This window comes from Candoia aspera, chromosome 2 (genome assembly GCF_035149785.1).
Source record: "Candoia aspera isolate rCanAsp1 chromosome 2, rCanAsp1.hap2, whole genome shotgun sequence".
NCBI lineage: Eukaryota > Metazoa > Chordata > Lepidosauria > Squamata > Boidae > Candoia > Candoia aspera.
Window position 1 is genome coordinate 132,388,525 of NC_086154.1, and position 21,398 is coordinate 132,409,922.

The following is a 21,398-nucleotide window of genomic DNA, read 5'->3' on the forward strand; positions in this document are numbered from 1 at the left end:
TATTGATTTGTACCTTGAGGATTCCTAAGGACCAAACAATGCTTACCAGAAAGTCCTAACAATTTTATTTAACTAGCTTTTTCTATGGGTTGTATGTGTAGTTTTATCTGGTATAGGAAATTCCAGATACAGAAAGTTAAAGTTGGTAGATCTGAACAAATCAACATTTTCTTTTGCTTCCTGTGCCAGTTTTTTTTTCTTATTGAAGCAAGCTTGCTATTATCTTATTGTCACCAGCAAGCATTTTTGCTAGCTTAATCTGTTTATAATATAATGGAGCCTATATTCCCCTTGCATTTCTCTCTTAACATACATTTCCCTACTTATTATGGGCCAAGATCCAACCCCTTAGGAACCAAACTGGCAAAAGCAGTTACAAACATGGAAAGATCCCTCCCCTCAAAAGTTAGAAGTTAAAAAAAAAATTCTGAGGATGAATTTAAACAAGGCAGTCATTACAGCTGCACAATTCTGGGATTAACTCAAATGGTTAAATTCAGTTGTGGCCTTAGCTCAATAATACTGAATATACAACAGGTTTTGCCAAAAGGTGGCATGTTTTCAGTTTAGCATGTTATGTACATCCAACCAAGCACGATTGATTCAGTAAACCTTACTTAAACAAGCAATGTATTATGTGAGATCAGCCACTGTTTCTCATCCTGAAGTAGAATGAAGAGAATCATATACACTGCCTGCATGTCTGAAAAAAGGGTAGCCAAAAAGGGAAATAAAATAAGTGATACTCTATAGAAGTTCCTGATGCATTTTTCAGCACTTCCATAGCAATTCAGACAAATAGAAATAAAGAAACCCTATGGCTAATCAAGTATTTATAAAAGTCAGAGACAAGGGACTAATTTGTAGCTGTCAACAGTAGGGACAATTTTAAAATCTGTTTGTCATCATGAGCCATTTACCTTTTCAGTGTTTTTACTGAAATATATTCCGTGAAAGAGGAAATTAGAGGTGCCATCAGTAAAATAATTCCACTCTCTAATTACCTAAGGGGAAAAAAATCCCCTTATATTGCAGTAGGGTATAAAGAAGGGGACCTCAACCATTGGCAGGCACTTTGGGTCCTTATTTGTAATAAATTGGTTTAGATTTTAGATTTTGTCTTTATATATTGGCTGTCTGTTGTTAGTTTTTATTGTTAGTTTTTATTGTTATTATTCTCTTCGCTGTTATGATCATTATTATGTGCTTATGTTGTACGCCGCCCCAGAGTCACACTGAGTTGGGCGACCTTATAAATCTTGAAATAAATGAACCAAGATGGAAAGAGAAGAGACACAAAGAAAATCTCGCAAAGCATTGCTGCAAAAAGAAACGAGGGAAGGGCAAACGAGGGGAAATACGCACAGGAGTCGCGGAGAGTGATATAACTTGGCAGCTGCCGTTTTTAACCGCAAACACCAAGGGTTCGCGATCACGCAAAGAGTTCTCCGTCACACTGATCGTCGCTCATCAACTTCAGAACTCCCGCTTCGCGTCGCTCCTACTCTTCCGCTTTTCCCTACCTCTTCCGGTATTGAAGCCCGCGCATGAATGACGTATTATGCCCTGCGCAGAAGGATGCGAGAAGGCGCATGCGCATTTGCAGCCGCGGCCCACACAGTATCGTCAATACAAATTAGGTACTAAAATGATGTTGCTCTAGCGAGGCACGTGAAGCTATAGCAAATTTGCTGTTGTCTCCGCAGTACAAGAGTGAAGGTGTTAGTCTCGGAGTCACCCTTTGTTCCGAGAAATAATTTGATTTCATTCGCCGTATGCCTGCCGTACTAAATCTGTGGCCATAACTCAGAGTCCTGTTAGTAAACAATGCCTTTTTAATGGTCAGTATGAAGCAGCAGCTATCACGGTACGGTGTAGGAAAGATGCAAAACCTTGTGCCAGGGAGTAGCATAAGTCGGTCCCGGGAGATCGGACTCAAAAGGACGACCGGGCTTCGTTACTGTAGAAGAAACACGCAGATGCAGCTTTTTTTCCCTCCCTACTTCGCCGCCAATTTAAAAAACATATTTTTGTGGCTAGTCTGAAATTTTCTGGACGGGAGGGGGAAAATGCATCTTGTTACGCAGTCTCGCGGGGTATGAAACAAAGACAAATAACAAACTCCCGTCTTCCCTTACTCATTTCTGTACAGCTTCTCACGTTTTTACCGATAAAATAAAAACAGGTTTATGTTTTTTAAACCAGTAAAATAGAAAGGATCACCAAGCTTTCAACATTACAGCGCCCTACAACCGCGTCTTCAATTTGTAGGGGGCAGCAAAGAGCGAAACTGGTTCTCAGAAAGCCGGAAGTCGCCCCTTCATGATTTCGTCCGCCGCCTGTGGTTTGTTTTCTTGGACGGTACCAAGAGCGGCAGGGGAAAGGCTATCGGGGATTTATGTTTTAAAAGCCTGGAAAGGGGGAAAGACCCCATGTAAATGAAATTCGGACGCTTCTCCCGACGGACGGGAGTACAGAAGGGATTGTGGCAGGAAGAATAGCTTCGGTTCGCTCTTGAGGATGATTTTTCAGATCCTTCTCTCCCATGCTTCCTTAGTTGGGCTAATCCGAAGATTAAGTTGCTTGTCTAGGGAAGCACCCGTAGCTGGGACAGGTGAGTTGCCAGCTGTTATTCCCATTGGGGAGCCCTCTGCCCTTTATCCCCCCCACCTCCCGAGCCCTTGTCCAGTCGGTTGCCTTAGTTACCCAAGGGCCTCCTCCCCCGAGGAAAGCCTGGCAGTGTTTTGGTCACAGCACTGCGGAAATCACAAGAGGCTTACCCCTCTCAGGGGCTTTAGGGCTGCGATGTGCTTAGGAACAAAACATGTTCTTCCCTGGTGGGGTTCAGAAGCCAGCGTGGTGTAGTGATGAAGGTGCTGGGCTATGTAGGTTTAAATTCTAATCAGATCATTCAGAGATAATTAAAAATAAAAGTTACCTCATGTATAATAGACAAAAGGATGCCTATGCTTTTATTGTTGGATAGACGTGTGACTTTAAGTGCAGGTTTTCATGTTAATAGTGCTGCTGGGTTGACGGCTATTGCATCTTCCAAACTTCCTGGCAAATAATGGGATTCTTTTTTCTTCCGAGATCAGTTTCAACCCCTGCACTTGATGACACAAGATGCTGGGTTGTTATAATTTGGCTGTGTTACTTTTTTTTTGTTTCTGAAGAGTTAATACCGGTTGAAAAATAACTGTTAAATCAGTTTGAGGAATAAACTGAACCTTTATAGCATTATTGTCTTGGACTGTCTCAGTTTTCAGAAAGCAATTTTTAAAACTTCTGCAAAATTTAAAACTGATTTTGATTTGCCTTAGAGTGCTTCTCGGTAATTTATTCAGTGTCAGTATTTTTATAAGAACTTTGTAGTTCCAATAACTATTGCTCCTTCTAAAATCACACATTTGTTTTGAAAGACTCAGTTGGGTTCCTAAGCCAGTACCCATTTTGAGTGTTGAAGAAATTAGATTAAATTTATACATACAACCTTTCAAATAAGACGCTTAAATGTGCTGTTCTTGTAAATCAGTCAAAAGCTGCTTTAAAAATATTTTTTAAAAGCTTAAGGTTAATACCAACAGGAGCAGTCTGTTTCATGTATACTAGATACTTCAGAAAATGTCCCTTGTAATTGCCGTGCTGTTAGAGATGCTGTTCAGGAGTTACTGCATTAGCTTACATGGTTTCAGCATGCCTTACTCTTGCAATATTTTGAGTAGAAATCCATAGGATTGTTTACATGACTTCAGACTGATAATTGTATGTCAAGGGCGCATTTGTTCTTGACTACAATATTTGGAAGACATCAAGACAGTATTTGAAGACATCAAGAATTGTGGCCCAAAGAATGAGTATACATCTTGTGAGAATTTTTACACTGTGACTCAGCTGCTGGTTTGCCACTTTACTATTGTTGTAAACATTGTAAAATGTGGATTGTGTAAGTTAGAGGTGAATTGTATTTTGAAGTTTTTGTATTTTTTGCCATTTTATGCAGGAACTCTGAGATCTGAAAATAATTTTAAGGGTTCCTCCAAAGTAAAAAGGTTGAGAAAGGCTGGTATGGACTATTTTCTTATCTTAGGCTTCTGCATGGAAGTAATTTAAATAGGTTAATAAAATCCCTGAAGTTAATAAAATGTCTGTTCATCTCTGGATTGCCATTCCTTTGGTTTAGATTTTCACTTATTCTTTATCTCAAGGATTAGTTGTTCTTTTTAAACAATAGATTGAATGCTATGATGGAAAAAAATAGTCCTGTTTTATCGTTGTAGATATTTATTTTATTGTTCTTTATATTTTTAATGCATGTAATAGTATGTCATTTTAGTCTTTCTTTCTTGTGAATAGGTAGACTTCAGTCTATGGAAAACACAGAGACTGTTCCTATAAAGAAAGATTTACTAAAAACTTAATCTCACTGAACTCAGTAGAACTCATGTTTACTCCCAAATAAGTGTCCATGGGATTACAGCCTCCTGTCATCTTTTATTTCAGAGTAAGAGTGAAAATATTATTAGCATATCAGAATTCCTGTAATCAAGAAACCACTAATGGGGACCTATTTTTTTCTTAAACACTGTTATGGAAGTAGAAAGTGCTTTAATCTCTCGTCTATGTTTTGCTATCTGAACACAGGAATTTTTACAATGAGGTAGTTTGTTCAAGGAGTTTCTAAAGCCAGTCTGAAAGCTGTTGGGAGTTGGGAGCAAACTGATGTTTGACATGAAATCTTTATGAGAATGCTATTGCTATGTTGGAAGAAAGAAATGCACCGTTATTTGCTGCAGCCTGAGATGACAGGTGCTGAAGGTGTATAGTGGTTGCATGTATCTAGTAGTGTGAAAAGTATTTCATTTTGAACTATTTCTAGCTTGAAATTTACAAAACCATATTTTGAGCTCAAAGCTGCTGTCCTAAGCACAGAATGGGACAGTTTTGAGCATTTCTGAAGTGATTCAAGCTTAAGACAGCTGTTTAGTATGCAACTCAAAACAACTACAAAATCCTCAAAATGGCAGGTTTCATGCTATTCTTAAAACAGTTTGGAACCAGACATTTTGCATGCTACTGCTTGCATCACTTTCCATCTGGACATACCTATCGTCTCCAGAGGCTACAGCTTTCCATTCTGCTCATGTAGCATTTTTTGAGGATTGCTTGCTTATTTTTCCTTTGCAGAAGTCACAATGAACTGCCGTTCAGAGGTGCTGGAGATATCAGTTGAGGGTCGCCAGATTGAAGAAGCTATGCTGGCACTTTTGCACACCATATTGCTTCATCGCAGCACAGGGAAATTCCATTACAAGAAAGAAGGAACCTACTCGATTGGGACAGTTGGCACACAAGATGTTGATTGTGACTTCATTGATTTCACCTATGTCAGGGTTTCTTCTGAGGAGCTTGATCGTGCATTGAGAAAGGCAGTTGGAGAATTTAAGGTAAAGATTACTGTGCTTATTTTGTAATGATATGGTGCTCCCATGGTGCTTGCTCATAATCGTCCTTTGGTCCAGAATACAGATGCCAGATAGTTACCAAGCTGTTTCCAGGATTAATTCAAGATGTTGGTTTTAATCTACAAAGCCCAAACCAGACTGGGATTGGAACATCTCTGAAATCAGTGCCCAGGAACTCTATTCCTTTGCTGTATTCCTTTACTATTTGTTGGGCAACAGGTATTCATAAAAGAGAGAGTCTTTGCACCCAGATTATGGAACAACTTGTTTAGGGAAGTATTCTTGACTCCATCAGTACACATCAGTTAGCAAGCTGTGAAAACAGTTCTACTTCCGTATTATCTTATTTAAATACTTATTCTCTTTATGATTTAAATTACTTCATTTAAATTATTACATTTGTTTATTATTATGTATTTAATATGCTTCTGCACCACTTCACATTAAAACAAATCTCAAAGCAATTTACAATTAAAATTATAATTATAATCACAGTGAAAATTAGAAAATTTAAAACTTTCATTAAAATAAAAAAATTCAAAAGCAGCAAGATAATGTAATAGAAAAAAACAGGAATTGAAAAGTTAAAAATCATAGCATCATTAACATAGTTTTAAAAGACCTAGGATTATAAAAACCAAATGGGTTTTTTAAATCTTTTCTTCTTTTAGACCAGATTCCTGCAACTTCTAAAAAAGTGGCCCTGTTTTATGCCACTGCTTTTATGACTTATAAATGAGTGATCAAAACAATCCAATAGGTTTGCTAAATGCTTTGTGTTCTGTATCTTTTGTTTGCTGAATGGTTTGCTGCTTTTAAATTGGCATTATCTCATTGTATATATTTAATAGCATTTTATCTCTTTTGGGCTAAGATATCCTAAAATCAAATAAATCAAAATGATAAGTTGCATTATTTTCAGTGAGGCTTATTCCTGGATAAATATGTATAGTACTGCATCCCATCCAAGGCTCCATTTCTTGATTATGGTATCTTCATTTTGGCAAACCAGAGATTTTACAATAGTTGCAGAATAAAAGGCTTTCTCCTCTCCTGCATGAGTACAGCCATTCTGGCCTTTAAGGAATATTTGCAAGAGACAAAGGAAAGAACTTGAAAATTATATGCATTAACATGATCACTGTTTCAATATTAAGTTAGGAGTACCCTTATTACCTTTTGAAAAATGTGCATATTGGTAAAATTCTGTGGATGCTATTTATTATTCACAGCCTTCCACTGCAAAAGTATATTATGCTCAACAATCATTTTGTAAATGGCTTGTTATAAGGCAATTATTCTTGGCTGTATCTTATACATTTCACTGTTAACAAGCCTTTTCCTCCTCTTCTGCTGCCATGAAAGTAAATATATTACACAGCATGCATCTGATGAAATTCTTGGTATATATGAATGGTTATGCCATAATAAATATGTTATCTTTAAAGTGCCACAAGATGCTTTATTTATACTGCAACAGGCTAAAGTGGCTATTGTTCTAGCAAATGTTACGGTTCTATCATCCTTTCTTCAGTACATTAGGATTGGTAATTGCTTTGTTACCTCCCCTAGATAACAATATCAGATGCCACTTCTGTATGTGCATAAAAGCTGTCCGGCCTCTACCCGTTATTATTATAGTAGTGTTTGTAAAAATATACCAGAAACAGATGTTGAGAGAATAGTCTATGTTTGAAACTATGCCCATGTGTTAAGATCTACTATCAGGGCCCTTCTTCAGGTCTTTTTATTAGAGGGTGGCATGTGAAGACAAAGAACATTGTTTCTTTCATTAGTGAGGCTTCAGTTTTAGAATATCTTCTCTACAGAAAGAGTAAACCTCACTGAGCATGGCATAATTTTGTTCTAAGTAAATACTCATAATATTCACTATAAATGTACTTAATTTGGAAAATTATTCCTGTGAAACATGGAATAATGCTTTTCCCCCCCCAGGATGCACTGCGAAACTCAGGCAGTGATGGGATGGGCCAAATTTCCCTGGAGTTTTATCAGAAGAAGAAATCACGATGGCCTTTCTCAGATGAGTGCATCCCTTGGGAAGTTTGGACAGTCAAAGTAAATGTAGTGAGCCTGGCTAATGAGCAGGAACGGCAGATCTGTCGTGAAAAGGTGGGTGAAAAACTTTGTGAAAAGATTATCAACATTGTAGAAGTGATGAACCGACACGAGTACCTGCCTAAGATGCCTACCCAATCAGAGGTGGATAACGTCTTTGATACAGGGCTAAGGGATGTCCAGCCTTACTTGTACAAGATTTCCTACCAAATCACTGACTCACTTGGGACCTCTGTCACTACCACCATGCGTCGCCTCATCAAGGACACCCTGGCGCTCTGATGTCCAGGATTTCATGGACCAGACATTTTTGGAAAGCAACACAAGCACTGGTTTTCTGCTCTCGCCTAGCCCCAGAGCACCACATCCATTAATCTTGGAAATTCTGGGATTCTTGACATCCATACACCCTGTTCTCATTCACTAACCATTACAGGTCAAAGCTGGAATTAGCTTGTCCACCAGGTCCCAACTTTTTTCAATTGCAATAGGGAATAGGAACCAGGAGTCCTCTTCAGTGTCCTTTTCTGTTAAACTAAGTTCCATTAGATGAATTACACTGTGTCTGTGGGAGAAGATGGTATGCATGCTTCATAAGTATTTTGCTAATACCTAATACCCATAGGATAATAGCAACATTTGCGCTATCAATGAGCTGTAAACCTGATATGTAGCCTACATGCCCTGATTTCTTGACTTTGAGATCTTCTACAAGGCTGCCAAGGCTGAGGTTACTTTTCTTGGCAAAAAGGGTACCTTTCTTCCTGATTACTTGTTAGCTCCCCTTTGGCTTTGGAATAATTAAATCTGTTAAGACATTTTTGCTTCTAGGTGCATGATGTCAGGGTGGGAGTATGTAAGGGTCTCAAGCCTTCCTCCTTTTTTGTGAGTGACAGTTACAAAAAAAGGAGCCATTCTACCCTTCCTATTTTTCAGTAGAGTTTGAAATCTGTAGCTTGTATTTCTAGAAAAGGAAAATTCATGTTTTGTATATATTTTGCCAGTGTAATATTATATGTATAAAAATAGTCTGAGAATAAAAAGAAAATTCCTGTCTTTTGTATCATAACTTTCTACAGTACAAAGTAGCTTTGAACTAACATACACCCACAGAAGTCTAAATTATTCCAGCTTGTTCAACTTTGGTTGATATTCATTTAAATCTGTTTCAACTAATTTGCTTCCTGATTTGGTTTTGAGATTCTTTTGGCAGAAGCGAAGAGCTATTCTCCATTGCTTAATCTAGTTTTCTTATTGAGACACACAAAAAATGGAAAACCAGATATGCTAATCTGAGATTCCTGATAATTGGGAAGAGTGTCAAGATTTATTTGCCACTAGAAACTTGGCTTGTGAATGTATTGAGAGATATTCTAATCCAATTAACATATACTTACTGTTACAATGAGGTGAGCTGTTAACCCCTTGCTTATCCAGGTATATACAATATATATCATGGAAGCCTGTTTCTCATTTGCACAAAATGCATTAATAGTGCTGTGATTAAATCTTTGTTTCCTGGGTTTAGGAAACTATGTTCACCTTTTAGGACAAATCTAGCAAGCATGGCTGAAATATGCATTGAAAAAGTAAACCACCTAATTAGACCTATCCCTAGTTATTTAGCCCATTGAAATAGCGAGTTCTAGTGAGATATTAATCCCCTACCTACCCAGTAAGTGGACAATTATATAATACAAGAGACCCTTACAGTTCTGCAAAGCAGCTAACAGGTGTAAGGAATATTCCCCAAATTATCACCTAACTCCAAACACCAGCTTCGCTGTGGAAAGGAAGACAGGTTTGTCCACTGGTTTGTCCTTCTAAGTTGATCACAAAGTGCAGATGTTACGCGTTTTGCTATAGCATTAGAGTGTGCCTCCAATCTTTAAAACAGGAATTCCTGATATGTCTAATCTTATGGAAAAGTGTTAAAGTCTAATATATGGCCAATCCTAAACACCTAGATTGCTTCGTCCTAAATAGAGATTACGAGAGCCAGTTCCAGGTAGAGGTTAAGGCACCAGGCTAGGAACCAGGAGACTGGGAGATCTAATCCCGCCTTGGGCACGAAGCCAGCTGGGTGACCTTGGGCCAGTCCCTCTCTCTCAGCCCTAGGAAGGAGGCAAGGGCAAACCACTGCTGAAAAGCCTTACCAAGAAAACTGCAGGGTCTTGTACAGGGAGTCTCTGAGAATTGGAAAATGATTGAACGGATTTTTTAAAAAAATAGATTATAGCTGTTCATTGCCCAGTTTGTACGTATTTACTCAGAAGCATGCCTGTGAATTATGTTACCCTGATTCTATGGAGAGTTAATATTCTTAAATTGCAATCCTTTGTACAGTTACACTGGAAACTTAATGACCTAACTTAATTTAGGTCAGAACCCTCTTTTATATAATTAGTTCAAATCAGTGGGTTTAAATATGGTTAATTCTGCACAAGATCATAGCTTTCCAGTTAAATATAAATCTAATCCGAGTAATTCTTACTGCAATCTAAGGTTTCGCAGTATTTTCATAGATGACGGTCGGACACCGTACACCTCTACTACCTACCAAAGCGCCGAAGCTTTCAGTTTACAGTACAAGGACAAACCTAGGACATGTGTTTAGCTTTCTACCTAGGAAAGAACACTACCCCTTTAAATTTTGTAGTCGCTCTTTTTTCCTATTCATTGGTAAACGTCTCTCTAGAGGCGTAGCTTTTAAAATTTGCCCAATTAATAGGCAGGAGTTCTTTGAAACGCATCGATCCTAGCCAATACTAGAGGACGTTAGTGAAGCGACTAGTCCATGCCCAGGAAACGAGCATTTTCGTATTTGGAGAGCTCAAGCATGTGCTATAGCTCCGCCCTTTGAAGCCTGAGCGACGCAGGGAAAGTTAAGCCTTTTCCAATCAGCAAGGCCTCAAGCTAGTGAGTGACAGGAAGCTGCTCCAATTAGACTTTAGAAAGGCAAACGTTGCTGACCAATGGCAAAGTCAGAATTTATAAAGCGAGCCGATCAAGGCTTGTGCTAGGGCTGCTCTTCCACTTCGCTGGTGGCCGCCATGTTGGGGCTCGCGGGTCGCTGCTGCGCCTCTTCGGCCGCTTTTTTGCTGAGGGGGGCGCGGGGCGCGTCGAGTCCCCTCCAGGATCTGCTGCAGCTTCGGGGTGGCGTTGTTGCCGCTGCCGCTGAGGCCCGTAAGTGATGGGCGAAAAAGAGGGAGGTCGAGGGCGGGGTCACCTTGTGGCCTAGTGGTGGGAGCCGGCCCGGGCTGGGGATGGTTCCGGTCCGAGGAGTCCCGAGAAAGGCATCCGCACCGAGGGCGCCGCTGGGTCCGGGAGAGAGGCTGCCTCCCCGTCTAATGCTGCCACGTCTCTCCTCGGCGCTGCGCTCGAGGAAGGGGAAGCGGGGTCCTTGCTTACCGGCCTGCATCGGGCCGCTTGCCTGTTGCAGCCTGCCGCTGGATTCTCACGACTTAGTCTCGCCTAGAGGGCCACGTGTTAGTCTCGCCTAGAGGGCTACATGAGCTGGTGCGAACCCAGAACGTGGTTTGATTCGGTGTATATAATGGGACGGCGTGCTGCTTGCATCGCCTTCCTCTGACTCTGCAGAAACCCGGATGCCGACCCCGCTCATTGATGAGGTGTCGCCTTTAGCGACCACGTAGCCGGTTTTTTTTTTCATGACGATCTGGTCCTTCAGGTCTTGCCTACCCCGCTCGATACGGGGAAACAATCTTTCCGGGTCTGGTCTTTCTGCAGGGGCGGGAAGGCGCCTTGGTGCAGCTGCGGTTGTGCCGGCCTCACAGCTGTCGCGATGCACTTTGCTTTCGCGTAAGGTAGCTGGGGACGATGAACATGTCGTCTGCCGCATCCGGAGAGTGAAAAAGGCGGCCTGGGACGACGGAATTGGCTGCTACTTTGCCGAGGACAAAAATGGCGCCCTTCGGCCCTTGGCGGACATGGAGAAGCATTGCCGACGCGTCCGGGGCTCTTTCAGATGCTGGACACGGTCGTCGTCCCCTCATTTGTGGGTTCATTAATTGGAGAGCGTAGCGAAGGTGCTGCCTCTTCTCGAGAGAGGGGCGAGGACCGTCGGAAAGAAAAGCGCAGCAGAATGGCCAAGAAGATAAAACGGGATTGCCAGTAGTTCTCTGAGATCTGGGCATGAAGTTTGTATGGCGAGTTAGAAACAGTTTTAAATTGGGTAGACAGGATTCAGGAACGTTTTACAAGAACTAATGTTTGATCTGTCTGTGTGATGGCTAGGAGCTGAAAACGACTTGATGGCACATAATCGAGCAATGCTTGATCATTGGTTCCATGCATGAGTGTGGATAGATAAGGTATCATTTACTATTAACCTGGCTGGGAGTGTGTACAACCTAGACTTTATGGGGAAGGGATTTTTTTTATCAGTAATGTGTTGTTAGTTAGTGAGGGGGAGCTATATGGGCCTCAGCATTTTGAATTTCTTCAGAACTTATCATTGGTCCTTGAGAATTCTATTTGTGATAAGGAAAGGTTTCCTTCAAGGGAGTGTTTATGATTACTGGTCTCCTGGATGACCACTGCAAAAGCATGGTCTTCTATAGCTCGTAGAGGTGTCTCAGAATCCTTGGAAGATCAGGAGTTCTTAACCTTTGCACTGACGTAACAAAAGTTATTTTAAAGCTTTTCTTTAAAAGCTCGGCACTAATGCATTGTTAGAATAAGATCCCTTCAGAGCATAGGGAAATCCTGAGCCTCATTTTCCTCCAGAGTTCTCTATCTGGGAGTGAAGGAACTTCAGTATTTGACAAAAATCTAATTTCAGACTGGATTGCTGCTTTGAGTGATTTTGCGTATTGCCAATGTCAGAATTATTTATAAAATGTATATGCCTCCCAACGACTCTGAGCAGTTGCAGTGTTGGAAATGAAGGTACAAAGTGAAGTTCTTTGAAGTTATCTTGGAAAGAGGAGAGTCTCAATCTTAAAACTTTTTTTTTGCACATTTGGATATGAAGGTGTTGTGTAATTAAGCATCTAATTTGTCTGATTATGTTTGTGCTGTCTTTTCTAGGCCAGAACTATGCTGCACAAACAGCTCCTGCAGCTAAAACTGGAGCTGTCAGTGGGCATATTGTGGCAGTCATTGGTGCTGTGGTTGATGTCCAGTTCGATGAGGCCCTGCCACCAATCCTCAATGCCCTTGAGGTGCAAGGCAGAGATACACGCTTGGTGCTAGAAGTGGCTCAGCATTTAGGTAAGTGTCATTGATTGATAAACCTGACTTTAATCCTATTAATGCTCCTTGTGATGATCAGTAAAAATGACTTTCGTTCTTCTGAACATAATGAAGCCATATTTATGATCTGAAAAGGAAGTTTAAATCTGTTAATCAGGAAGCTTTTGGACGTGAGGCCAAGTAGGCTAGAAATATTGATTGGTATTGTGGACCAGTCTAATCTTTGATGAGCCTCCTGTTATGTCTCAAGGCTCAGTCTGTCTCTGAAGCTCTCAGATAAGACAAAAGAATACTTAAAATTTTGCCTGTCTGACTTGGCATCCAATATCAGTTAATTTTTCAGCCTAAATTATTTGTGTTAAAATACATTTCTTGACTCAATAAATTGTGCATACCTCTAGAGCTGGCATCATCAGTTATGAACATAACAGAAGGCACATCATTTCTATGAACAACCTCCTGTCAACTACCCTAGAAGCTATTTGGATTCTTTTAGTGTTTGTTTTTACCATGGGATAAAATAACTTTTCCAATTACAGAATCTGTTTCTGTTGCTCAGGCATTGTCTTAGGGTAAGGGCATCTTCTATTACGTTTCTTCTGTTGCAGGTGAGAATACTGTTCGTACCATTGCTATGGATGGTACTGAAGGTTTGGTGAGAGGCCAAAAGGTCTTGGACTCTGGAGCACCAATCAGAATTCCTGTAGGACCTGAAACCCTTGGCAGAATCATGAATGTGATTGGAGAGCCAATAGATGAAAGAGGTCCAATAACGACCAAACAGTAAGCATGAATTTGAGACAATGAGGCAACCATCATTCATCATTTGGTTGGCCTTGTTTAGTTGGTATTCCTCTCCACTTAAGGAACAATATTTCAACTGCAAAATCCCATCAGTGAAATGGAAATGGAGAGACAACACCTATACACACTGCTTTCTATGCCACTTCCCAAACTTTTGAAGGGGCAAGAAAACTTAATTTTGCACATACATGTCATCTGAATTATCTACCTAACCAGGAAAAATGGTCTAAGAGTCATAGTGGATGGTTCAATGAAGATGCTGACTTAGGGTCTAGTTGCTACTGACAAGGTATATTCCATGCTGGGGCCATTAGAAAAGGAATAGAAAATAAAAATGCCAACACTGTAATATGAAATGACACTAAAATATGTCTGCGTTCAGAGAAGTGTGTGTGTATATATAAATATAAATAACCTTGGAAAGGATAACATATGACCAATTACCTTTTTCAGGTTTGCTGCTATTCATGCTGAAGCACCTGAGTTTGTGGAAATGAGTGTTGAACAGGAAATCCTTGTGACTGGCATTAAGGTTGTGGACCTCCTTGCCCCATATGCAAAGGGTGGTAAAATTGGTAAGTTAAGTGGGGTAGAATGGGGAGGAGTTGAGTTTCTGGAGCTTTCTTGCCACAGCATGGATTTTAAATCATTAGCAGTCTTAATGTTTTACGTACACCTGGTGCAGTGTTAGTGTCTTTCCTTCACTGATGAGCAAAACTCATGACTTCCGTTCTTCTGAGATTGCTGAAGCAGCTCCTCTTCTGAGATGGAAAATGGGAAATTGTGGAGGAGCTCGTAATCATTCTCTGGTACTGAAGCAGCTTTTTTCCTCAGGTCTGTTTGGTGGTGCTGGTGTAGGCAAGACTGTATTGATCATGGAGCTGATCAACAATGTTGCCAAAGCTCATGGTGGCTACTCAGTATTTGCTGGTGTTGGAGAAAGAACCCGTGAAGGGAATGATTTGTACCATGAAATGATAGAGTCTGGTGTCATCAACTTGAAGGATACCACATCCAAGGTGAGCAAACTAATCAGGCTCTTAGCCATGGCCCTAGGCTCTAAAAGTGTAATATGGGTTAACTTAATCTGCTGTCTTGCTAGCACCAGAAATTGGCCATCATTCTTGAGGGTATGCGGTTCTGAATTTCAAATTTTGATCTTGGGTCACGTGTTGACAGTACTAGAGGAAAGTTCAAGGACTGAAGGGATTCCTGCGGCACCTGGAATATTTTGAACAAAATATGTAGTATACAGGTATTATGAGACAGTCACTCTAAGAAGGAATTACATAGGCTGGAAGAGGAATTATTAGAAACAAATCCACATTTTGTTTCAGAAAGAAATTAGAGTTGGTAAGATAGGAAGAAATCAGAATATTTCTTACTATGTATAAGCACTAATTCATTGTAATTAAGCTGGAAGCATTTAGCTGCATGTTAATGAAGTGAGATAACTAATATTGTGTTACTTCAAGTTTCTATGCTCTCCAACAGGTCGCGCTCGTTTATGGGCAGATGAATGAGCCACCTGGTGCTCGTGCCAGAGTTGCTTTGACAGGCTTGACTGTCGCTGAATATTTCAGAGACCAGGAGGGTCAAGACGTGCTGCTCTTCATTGACAACATCTTCCGTTTCACACAGGCTGGATCTGAAGTAAGCTTCAAACGAATTTGTCGATCAAAATGGAATGGATTAATGGTAGGATTTTAATTCTGAAAAATGCACCCTAGTGATTTCAGGTTGGTTTTTCATCCACTCAGGGTTGTTTGTGGTCAGTATTAAGATTGGGATCTGCCCAAATTGGGGGCAGTGGAAGCATAGATGGGATGTCTGAGACTTCTGTATCTGTAAAAGAAGAGACCTTGTCGACTACAAAAGATTTTAAGCAGTTCTTCTCTTCCAGGTATCTGCCTTGCTGGGTAGAATCCCCTCAGCCGTAGGCTACCAGCCTACTCTAGCTACTGATATGGGTACCATGCAGGAGAGGATCACAACAACAAGGAAGGGATCTATCACCTCTGTGCAGGTAATTTGCTGTAAATGTGTTTCTCCAATCAAACTTTAAATTGTCTACCAATTCAGTTTGTGCTATGTTATGGTTTCATTTCTGGAGTGAAGGCAATTCTATTTTTATCCCCACCATTCCCTGTGGGATCTGATGCAATTGCTCCCCTCCTATACAAAGAGCTTTATAAAGCTGCTAATGGTTAGCATTAAAACTGCCTATACACCTGGAATGTTAATGTAGTAAGCCGTTTTCTTTCTCCCAAGGCCATCTATGTACCAGCTGATGATTTGACAGATCCAGCTCCTGCAACCACATTTGCCCACTTAGATGCCACCACTGTGCTGTCTCGGGCGATTGCAGAACTGGGCATTTACCCAGCTGTAGATCCTCTAGACTCCACTTCACGTATCATGGATCCTAATATTGTGGGGCAGGAGCATTATGATGTGGCCCGTGGGGTGCAAAAGATCTTGCAGGTGAGTGGGGAGCATGAAAAACATGGAATAAGAAAAGTGTTCCAACCTATGAATGAGTGAATGCTTTAAATTTTGTATGTAGAAAATTAACACATTTTTAGAGCAAGTGTCACTGTTTGGTGATATTGCAAGCCAGCTACAGAACTGCTTGGAAGAGGCAGAATATGGAGAGGATGGCATGTGCTTGATCTACTCCACGGTGCCCTTGCTGTCTAAACTCACTTGCCGGCTTCCTCTCTCTAGGACTACAAGTCCCTCCAGGACATCATTGCTATTTTGGGTATGGATGAATTATCCGAAGAGGATAAGCTGACAGTGGCACGTGCCCGTAAGATCCAGAAATTTCTGTCCCAGCCCTTCCAGGTGGCTGAGGTTTTTACTGGCTATGCAGGCAAGCTGGTGCCTCTGAAAGAAACAATCAAAGGATTCCAACAGATTCTGACAGGTATGTACGGCAACAGAAGCTGATAGTCCTTGAAGGTGCTTGATGCCTTTTTGCCACCTCTTCTCATTGATAGTTTTCCCTATTCCAGTCATAAAGCATCTGCTGCACTGCAGTCTAATCGCTTTTCAGGATGTGAACATAGGCATATTCTCCAAGTAATTGTCTGTTGGTCAGCCCACTTGACATTTTCCCATTGAAACCCAGAAAAATAATAGCCTTCTGTAATAGGGCAATAAATAATTACAGGCAGTCCTCAGTTAACAACCACTCATTCAGTGACTGTTTGAAGTTATGACAGTACTGAGTGATACTTATGACCAGTCCTTGAAGTTCTGGCTGTCCCAGAACCCCTGCAGTCATGTGATTGTAAGCTGGGTGCTTGGCAACCAGCTTGCACCTATGATGGTGGCAGCGTCACATGATCGCCATTTGCAACCTTCTCTGCCGGCTTCCCACAAGCAAAGTCAGCGGGGAAGCCAGCAGAGAAGGTCACAAGTCACTCCTGCTGCCTTTTCTCTGAGGATCCTGGCTACTCATACTCTGTACTGTGCGTGCGTGCCTGCTGCACCCCTCCTGCCCACAGTCCTTAGTCCATGTCTGAGTGTGGCGCTATGGCAGCCACCGGCACACACTCCTGCACCTGGCAGCAACCACCCCCAGCCCTGCCACGCTCATGCCAGGCCTCAGCAGCCACCTGCCCACCCAGCAGCCTGCTTGCAAGCTGCTTGGGACTTGCGACTTCCTGCCAGCTTCCCCATTGACTTTGCTTGTTGGGAGCCAGCAGGAGTTGTGAGAAGGTCTTCACTTAATGATGGCAGTGGGGACTGCCAGGACTGCCATTGCTAAATGATGCAGTCACTTGACATTGCGCTTTACAACCACATCACTTAGCAACGGAAATTCCAGTCCCAATTATCGCTAAGCGAGGACTACCTGTATAGGTGAACCATGGTGTGCACTTCCTGTTTCTTATCTAGACTGTGATGGAATGGGCAATAAAAGGCATTTAGTCTTGATCTGCTGTTTCCTCTAAACCAGTGTTTCTCAACCTTGGGAACTTTTAAGATGTGTGGACTTCAACTCCCAGAATTCTCCAGCTGGTTTAAAGTTCCCAAGGTTGAGAAGCACTGCTCTAAACAATTTAGTTGATCCCAGTTTTTGACACTATATCTGTCTTTGCAGGAGACTATGACCACCTCCCAGAACAAGCTTTCTATATGGTGGGACCCATTGAGGAAGCTGTGGCCAAGGCTGAGAAGCTAGCTGAAGAACACTCATGAGTCTACCTCTGAGGCAAAACCTGTATGCTTTCAAATGTCCAATAGTTCACCTTGTCCCGCCTCACAACTGGGAAGTTCTGCAAAATATTTAAAAGTTTCCAATAAACCATCTGGTACAATCATAGAAGTTGTTAATGGTCCTGTTGCAGCAGGAAGAGAAGCACATGTGCTGTAGCTTGAAGCAGACCGAATTTGTTGACGCTGGGGTGGCTGACCAAGAGTAAGGAGTTCTTCTTGCTGACCATATTGGAAAACAGTGCTGTACTTTTTTTAATTCCAATGTGGTGATTGCCCAGAATATTCCACAGAGAGAATTGATGTAAACTGGATGATGCAGAAAATCTTCCTACACCATAAAGATCGTTCAGTGCTGGCTTTTGCCAATTCCTTTCTCCTCCCTTAAGCATTTGCCAAATAAGGCACATTAGCATAGTTAATATGCTGGCCTGAAGCCAGCCACTTGTACAGGCTCAGATTCCTCGGAGAGCAGTCCAGAAATTCCTCTGAATAGTCTAGACCAGTGTTTCTCAACTGTGGCAGCTTGAAGATGTGTGGACTTCAACTTCCAGCATGGCTGGCTGGGGAATTCTGGGAGTTGAAGTCCACATCTTCAAGCTGCCACAGTTGAGAAACACTGGTCTAGATAGCGCACATTTGAACCTTGATCTCTCTGAATAGGCATGTTTGCTACAAATTCCAAAATTCTTCAGTTTTTTGGTAGGCAGTTTCACCCCGGCTTGGCCAAGTAAGCAGCAGCTTCTGTAATGCAGTTGAGCGAATACAACTTGAAGATTTTTGGCTGCACAAGTCTTTGAAAAGACCACCACTAAAAGAATGCTGAGGCACTCCCAAACCTTGATCCTAGAATGGGATTTTAAGATTCATTGACACTCAAACCCCCGGCGTTTCCACAACTTTGTGCCAAGCCACAACACTGCCTGTTTGGTTTTGGCTTAACGTATTGTGTGAACCCAGTTCACTTATCTACTTAAGCAACTTCCTCCTGAATTTTGTTAACTGACTTCCACACTACAGATGGAGATGTTTCTCTTTCTCCCACCTGCCATGGCTATTAAAGTTACCTTTTGCGGTGGGGGAGACAGCAGTTCTTTCCTTTGCCTGCTGTAAATATAGTAGGCCACATTAACCTTGATGTGACTGCCCTGTACGCACAGTTTGTCATCAGAAACTCATTTTAAAGATGTTAAACTGGTTACGCCTCGATGCTCTAAGAAAGAATAGAAATCGATAACAGTGCCTACCGTAGCTGTGAAATGAAAGTAATTGGGATTAATCAAATGAGGCTCAAGGGATCAGTAATTGCTCTAGTATCAATTTCTCAAGCTTATTGCTCTGTTTAGGTCTGGGAGTGTTGGGTTACAGACTCTCCTGACACCATTTCAAAAACACAAAACAAGTCCATTTGGCAGAGGTTATTTCTAATAACCGAGTGTAAAGCAAGTAAGACTTTTGTTAAGAAAAGTCTTTTTCAGGGTTTCCTCTTGAGGCTGAGAAGGCTTAGCACGCATCGTTGCTTGCGTCCTGCAAAACTGAGCCTTGATAGTTATGTGCCATTTATTTATTACATTTCTACCCTGCCGCAGTTAGAATTGACACTGAATTAAAAGATCCATGGTAAAATAATAAACATTAGGAACAATTAAAACAGCATCATACTCCTCATATCCTTAGGATGAGAGATTTCTAGTAAATCTAGACAATATTCACAACTGCCTTGCACCATAGTGCAATCTATCTGGGATTTGATGTATTGTGTGCTTGGTCAATTTTAGTTAACCAAACAAACCATGCAATGTATGAACCATGGCATATTCTGTTCAGGGGAAGTAGAATTGTCTATTTCATTCAGTCTAGGATCTTAATCCTAAAATTAATCTTAAAACATTCATACTTGCTGTAGAAGTACCTTTTCAAATATATTTGATGCCCCTGTGACCTGCTGATAGTCTTAACATATTTCATACATCACCTGTGTGCAATTTACATGATGATGGTCACCTTTGCATCTAACTGCAGCAGTAGCTAATTTCCTGACTAGGATCAGCTGGATGGGACATTGACATAGATCAATAACCTAACTCCAATATGGGTCAGCCAGTCCTTTGGACCACCCCTTTCCCATGAAATTCATGTATGATAGGATTCTACTTGGCACTACTGGCCCAGCAGATTTAACCACTCTAATCTCCCTGCAATTTTACATACTCCAGCAGCAGAATTTAATCTGCTTGTACACATTAATGGCTTCCTTTGCAACCTAGTGGTCTTAAGTCCAGAAAGGATCCAGTTTTCTTTCTGTACATTCTAGTCTCTCTGCACCTCTATTGTCCTGTCTTACAATCAGGTGAACCTGAAGGGTAAAAAGACTTTGCAGAATGTCAAGTAGTCACTTTAGGAGAGCTGTTCAGCTCTGGATATCAATTGTAAAGACAGGTGACATGCTATGTTGTTTACACCATATCAAAATCAATTTTATCTGTTGCATGTTGCCTGGCCTGGGGCGTAAGAATGTAGGAGCCTGGGAAAAGTACATTAACTACCAAGTTACTAGTAAGGATGTCCAAAATGGTGTTATAATGGGTGGGAGTTCCTGGTAGTTCCCTTTGAAGCAAGATGTGGGGTAAAACAGGAGAGGGGGATTGTTATGTGTAAATGTTGAAGTATAACTTGGCATACTTCACTGTGGAGGTCTTACGAGTTCTCTACCCCTGGAATGATGATTCAAGATCAACTAGCTGACCTTGGCTGATCTAGAAAGCCAAGTGGGATACAACCTGATTAATATTTGGAATTACAGGGTTTACTGAAGGGGATTACAGTATTGTATCTAGGCTGGGAAGTTGAAAGAAGATGGCTTGAAAAAGACAGCAAAGTACTACTGCAATACTGTTGAGAAAACTACATAGATACATGCATGAAGTTACCAGGAGGGGAACTCAGAGGAGACTTGACCTATAAGAAAGCGAGCCATGAAGAGCAGCAACCCTTGAGTAGCAACCCTTTAAAAGCTGGGTGGAAAGGGCCATAGGGTTTGGGAATCAGGCAACACACCAAGCTAAAATCTGCCTGCCCAGTTTATGCCTCTGTGCTGTGACAACTCAGCTTGTATGGTTAGCAGGTAGTGTCCTGTGTTGTGTCAAGCCCAGCAATTGGGTGAAGGGAGTAAACCACAACTGAGTCAACCATACATCACAGCCTCCCGCCCTGGGGAAAGGATAACAATAAGTGAGCATGGCCTTCCCTTTGAATGCATGGAGTGGGATGGATGGAGATAGCTTACTCTGCCCTGACATCCTGGTGGATTTGTAAAGCAAAAATGCCCCTCCTTCGTTTCACCAGCCACTGCAGTGGCCAGTAGAACAGAGCAAAGGATTGTCACCTGCATATGTGTGATCTTCCTGTGTAGAAAGGATGCTTGGCATCTGATTTGCATGCTCTTTAAGTAAAAAAGGAGGAGGAGATAAAATAAAGCAACTGCTGAAGGGAAAGGTGCGGAGCAGCCAAGATGCTGTTTTAATAAAGCAACTGCTGAAGGGAAAGGTGGGGGAGGCAGAGGCAGGCAAAGTCCAAGCAGTTACCTGGAGCAGAATGACTCTCTCTTTT

General features: G+C 41.5%; 2 protein-coding genes and 2 non-coding genes across 4 annotated transcripts; all 4 read left to right on the plus strand.

The window, feature by feature from the left end:
- Positions 1–2,347: 2,347 nt before the first annotated feature.
- Positions 2,348–8,590, plus strand: ATG101 (autophagy related 101). Its single transcript, XM_063293639.1, has 3 exons — positions 2,348–2,614; positions 5,188–5,447; positions 7,422–8,590. The coding sequence occupies exons 1-3, from the start codon at positions 2,521–2,523 to the stop codon at positions 7,824–7,826; spliced, it is 759 nt and encodes a 252-aa protein (XP_063149709.1). The 5' UTR covers positions 2,348–2,520; the 3' UTR covers positions 7,827–8,590.
- Positions 8,591–10,568: 1,978 nt separating this feature from the next.
- On the plus strand, positions 10,569–17,901 carry ATP5F1B (ATP synthase F1 subunit beta). The gene is made up of 10 exons (XM_063293643.1): positions 10,569–10,730; positions 12,597–12,779; positions 13,370–13,544; positions 14,019–14,140; positions 14,400–14,584; positions 15,060–15,218; positions 15,469–15,591; positions 15,837–16,049; positions 16,293–16,494; positions 17,677–17,901. The coding sequence occupies exons 1-10, from the start codon at positions 10,598–10,600 to the stop codon at positions 17,772–17,774; spliced, it is 1,593 nt and encodes a 530-aa protein (XP_063149713.1). The 5' UTR covers positions 10,569–10,597; the 3' UTR covers positions 17,775–17,901.
- Positions 12,826–12,897, plus strand: LOC134492659 (small nucleolar RNA SNORD59). The gene has a single exon (XR_010067514.1). It is a non-coding gene; the product is annotated as a small nucleolar RNA SNORD59 (small nucleolar RNA).
- On the plus strand, positions 14,264–14,335 carry LOC134492660 (small nucleolar RNA SNORD59). The gene has a single exon (XR_010067515.1). It is a non-coding gene; the product is annotated as a small nucleolar RNA SNORD59 (small nucleolar RNA).
- Positions 17,902–21,398: the final 3,497 nt, after the last annotated feature.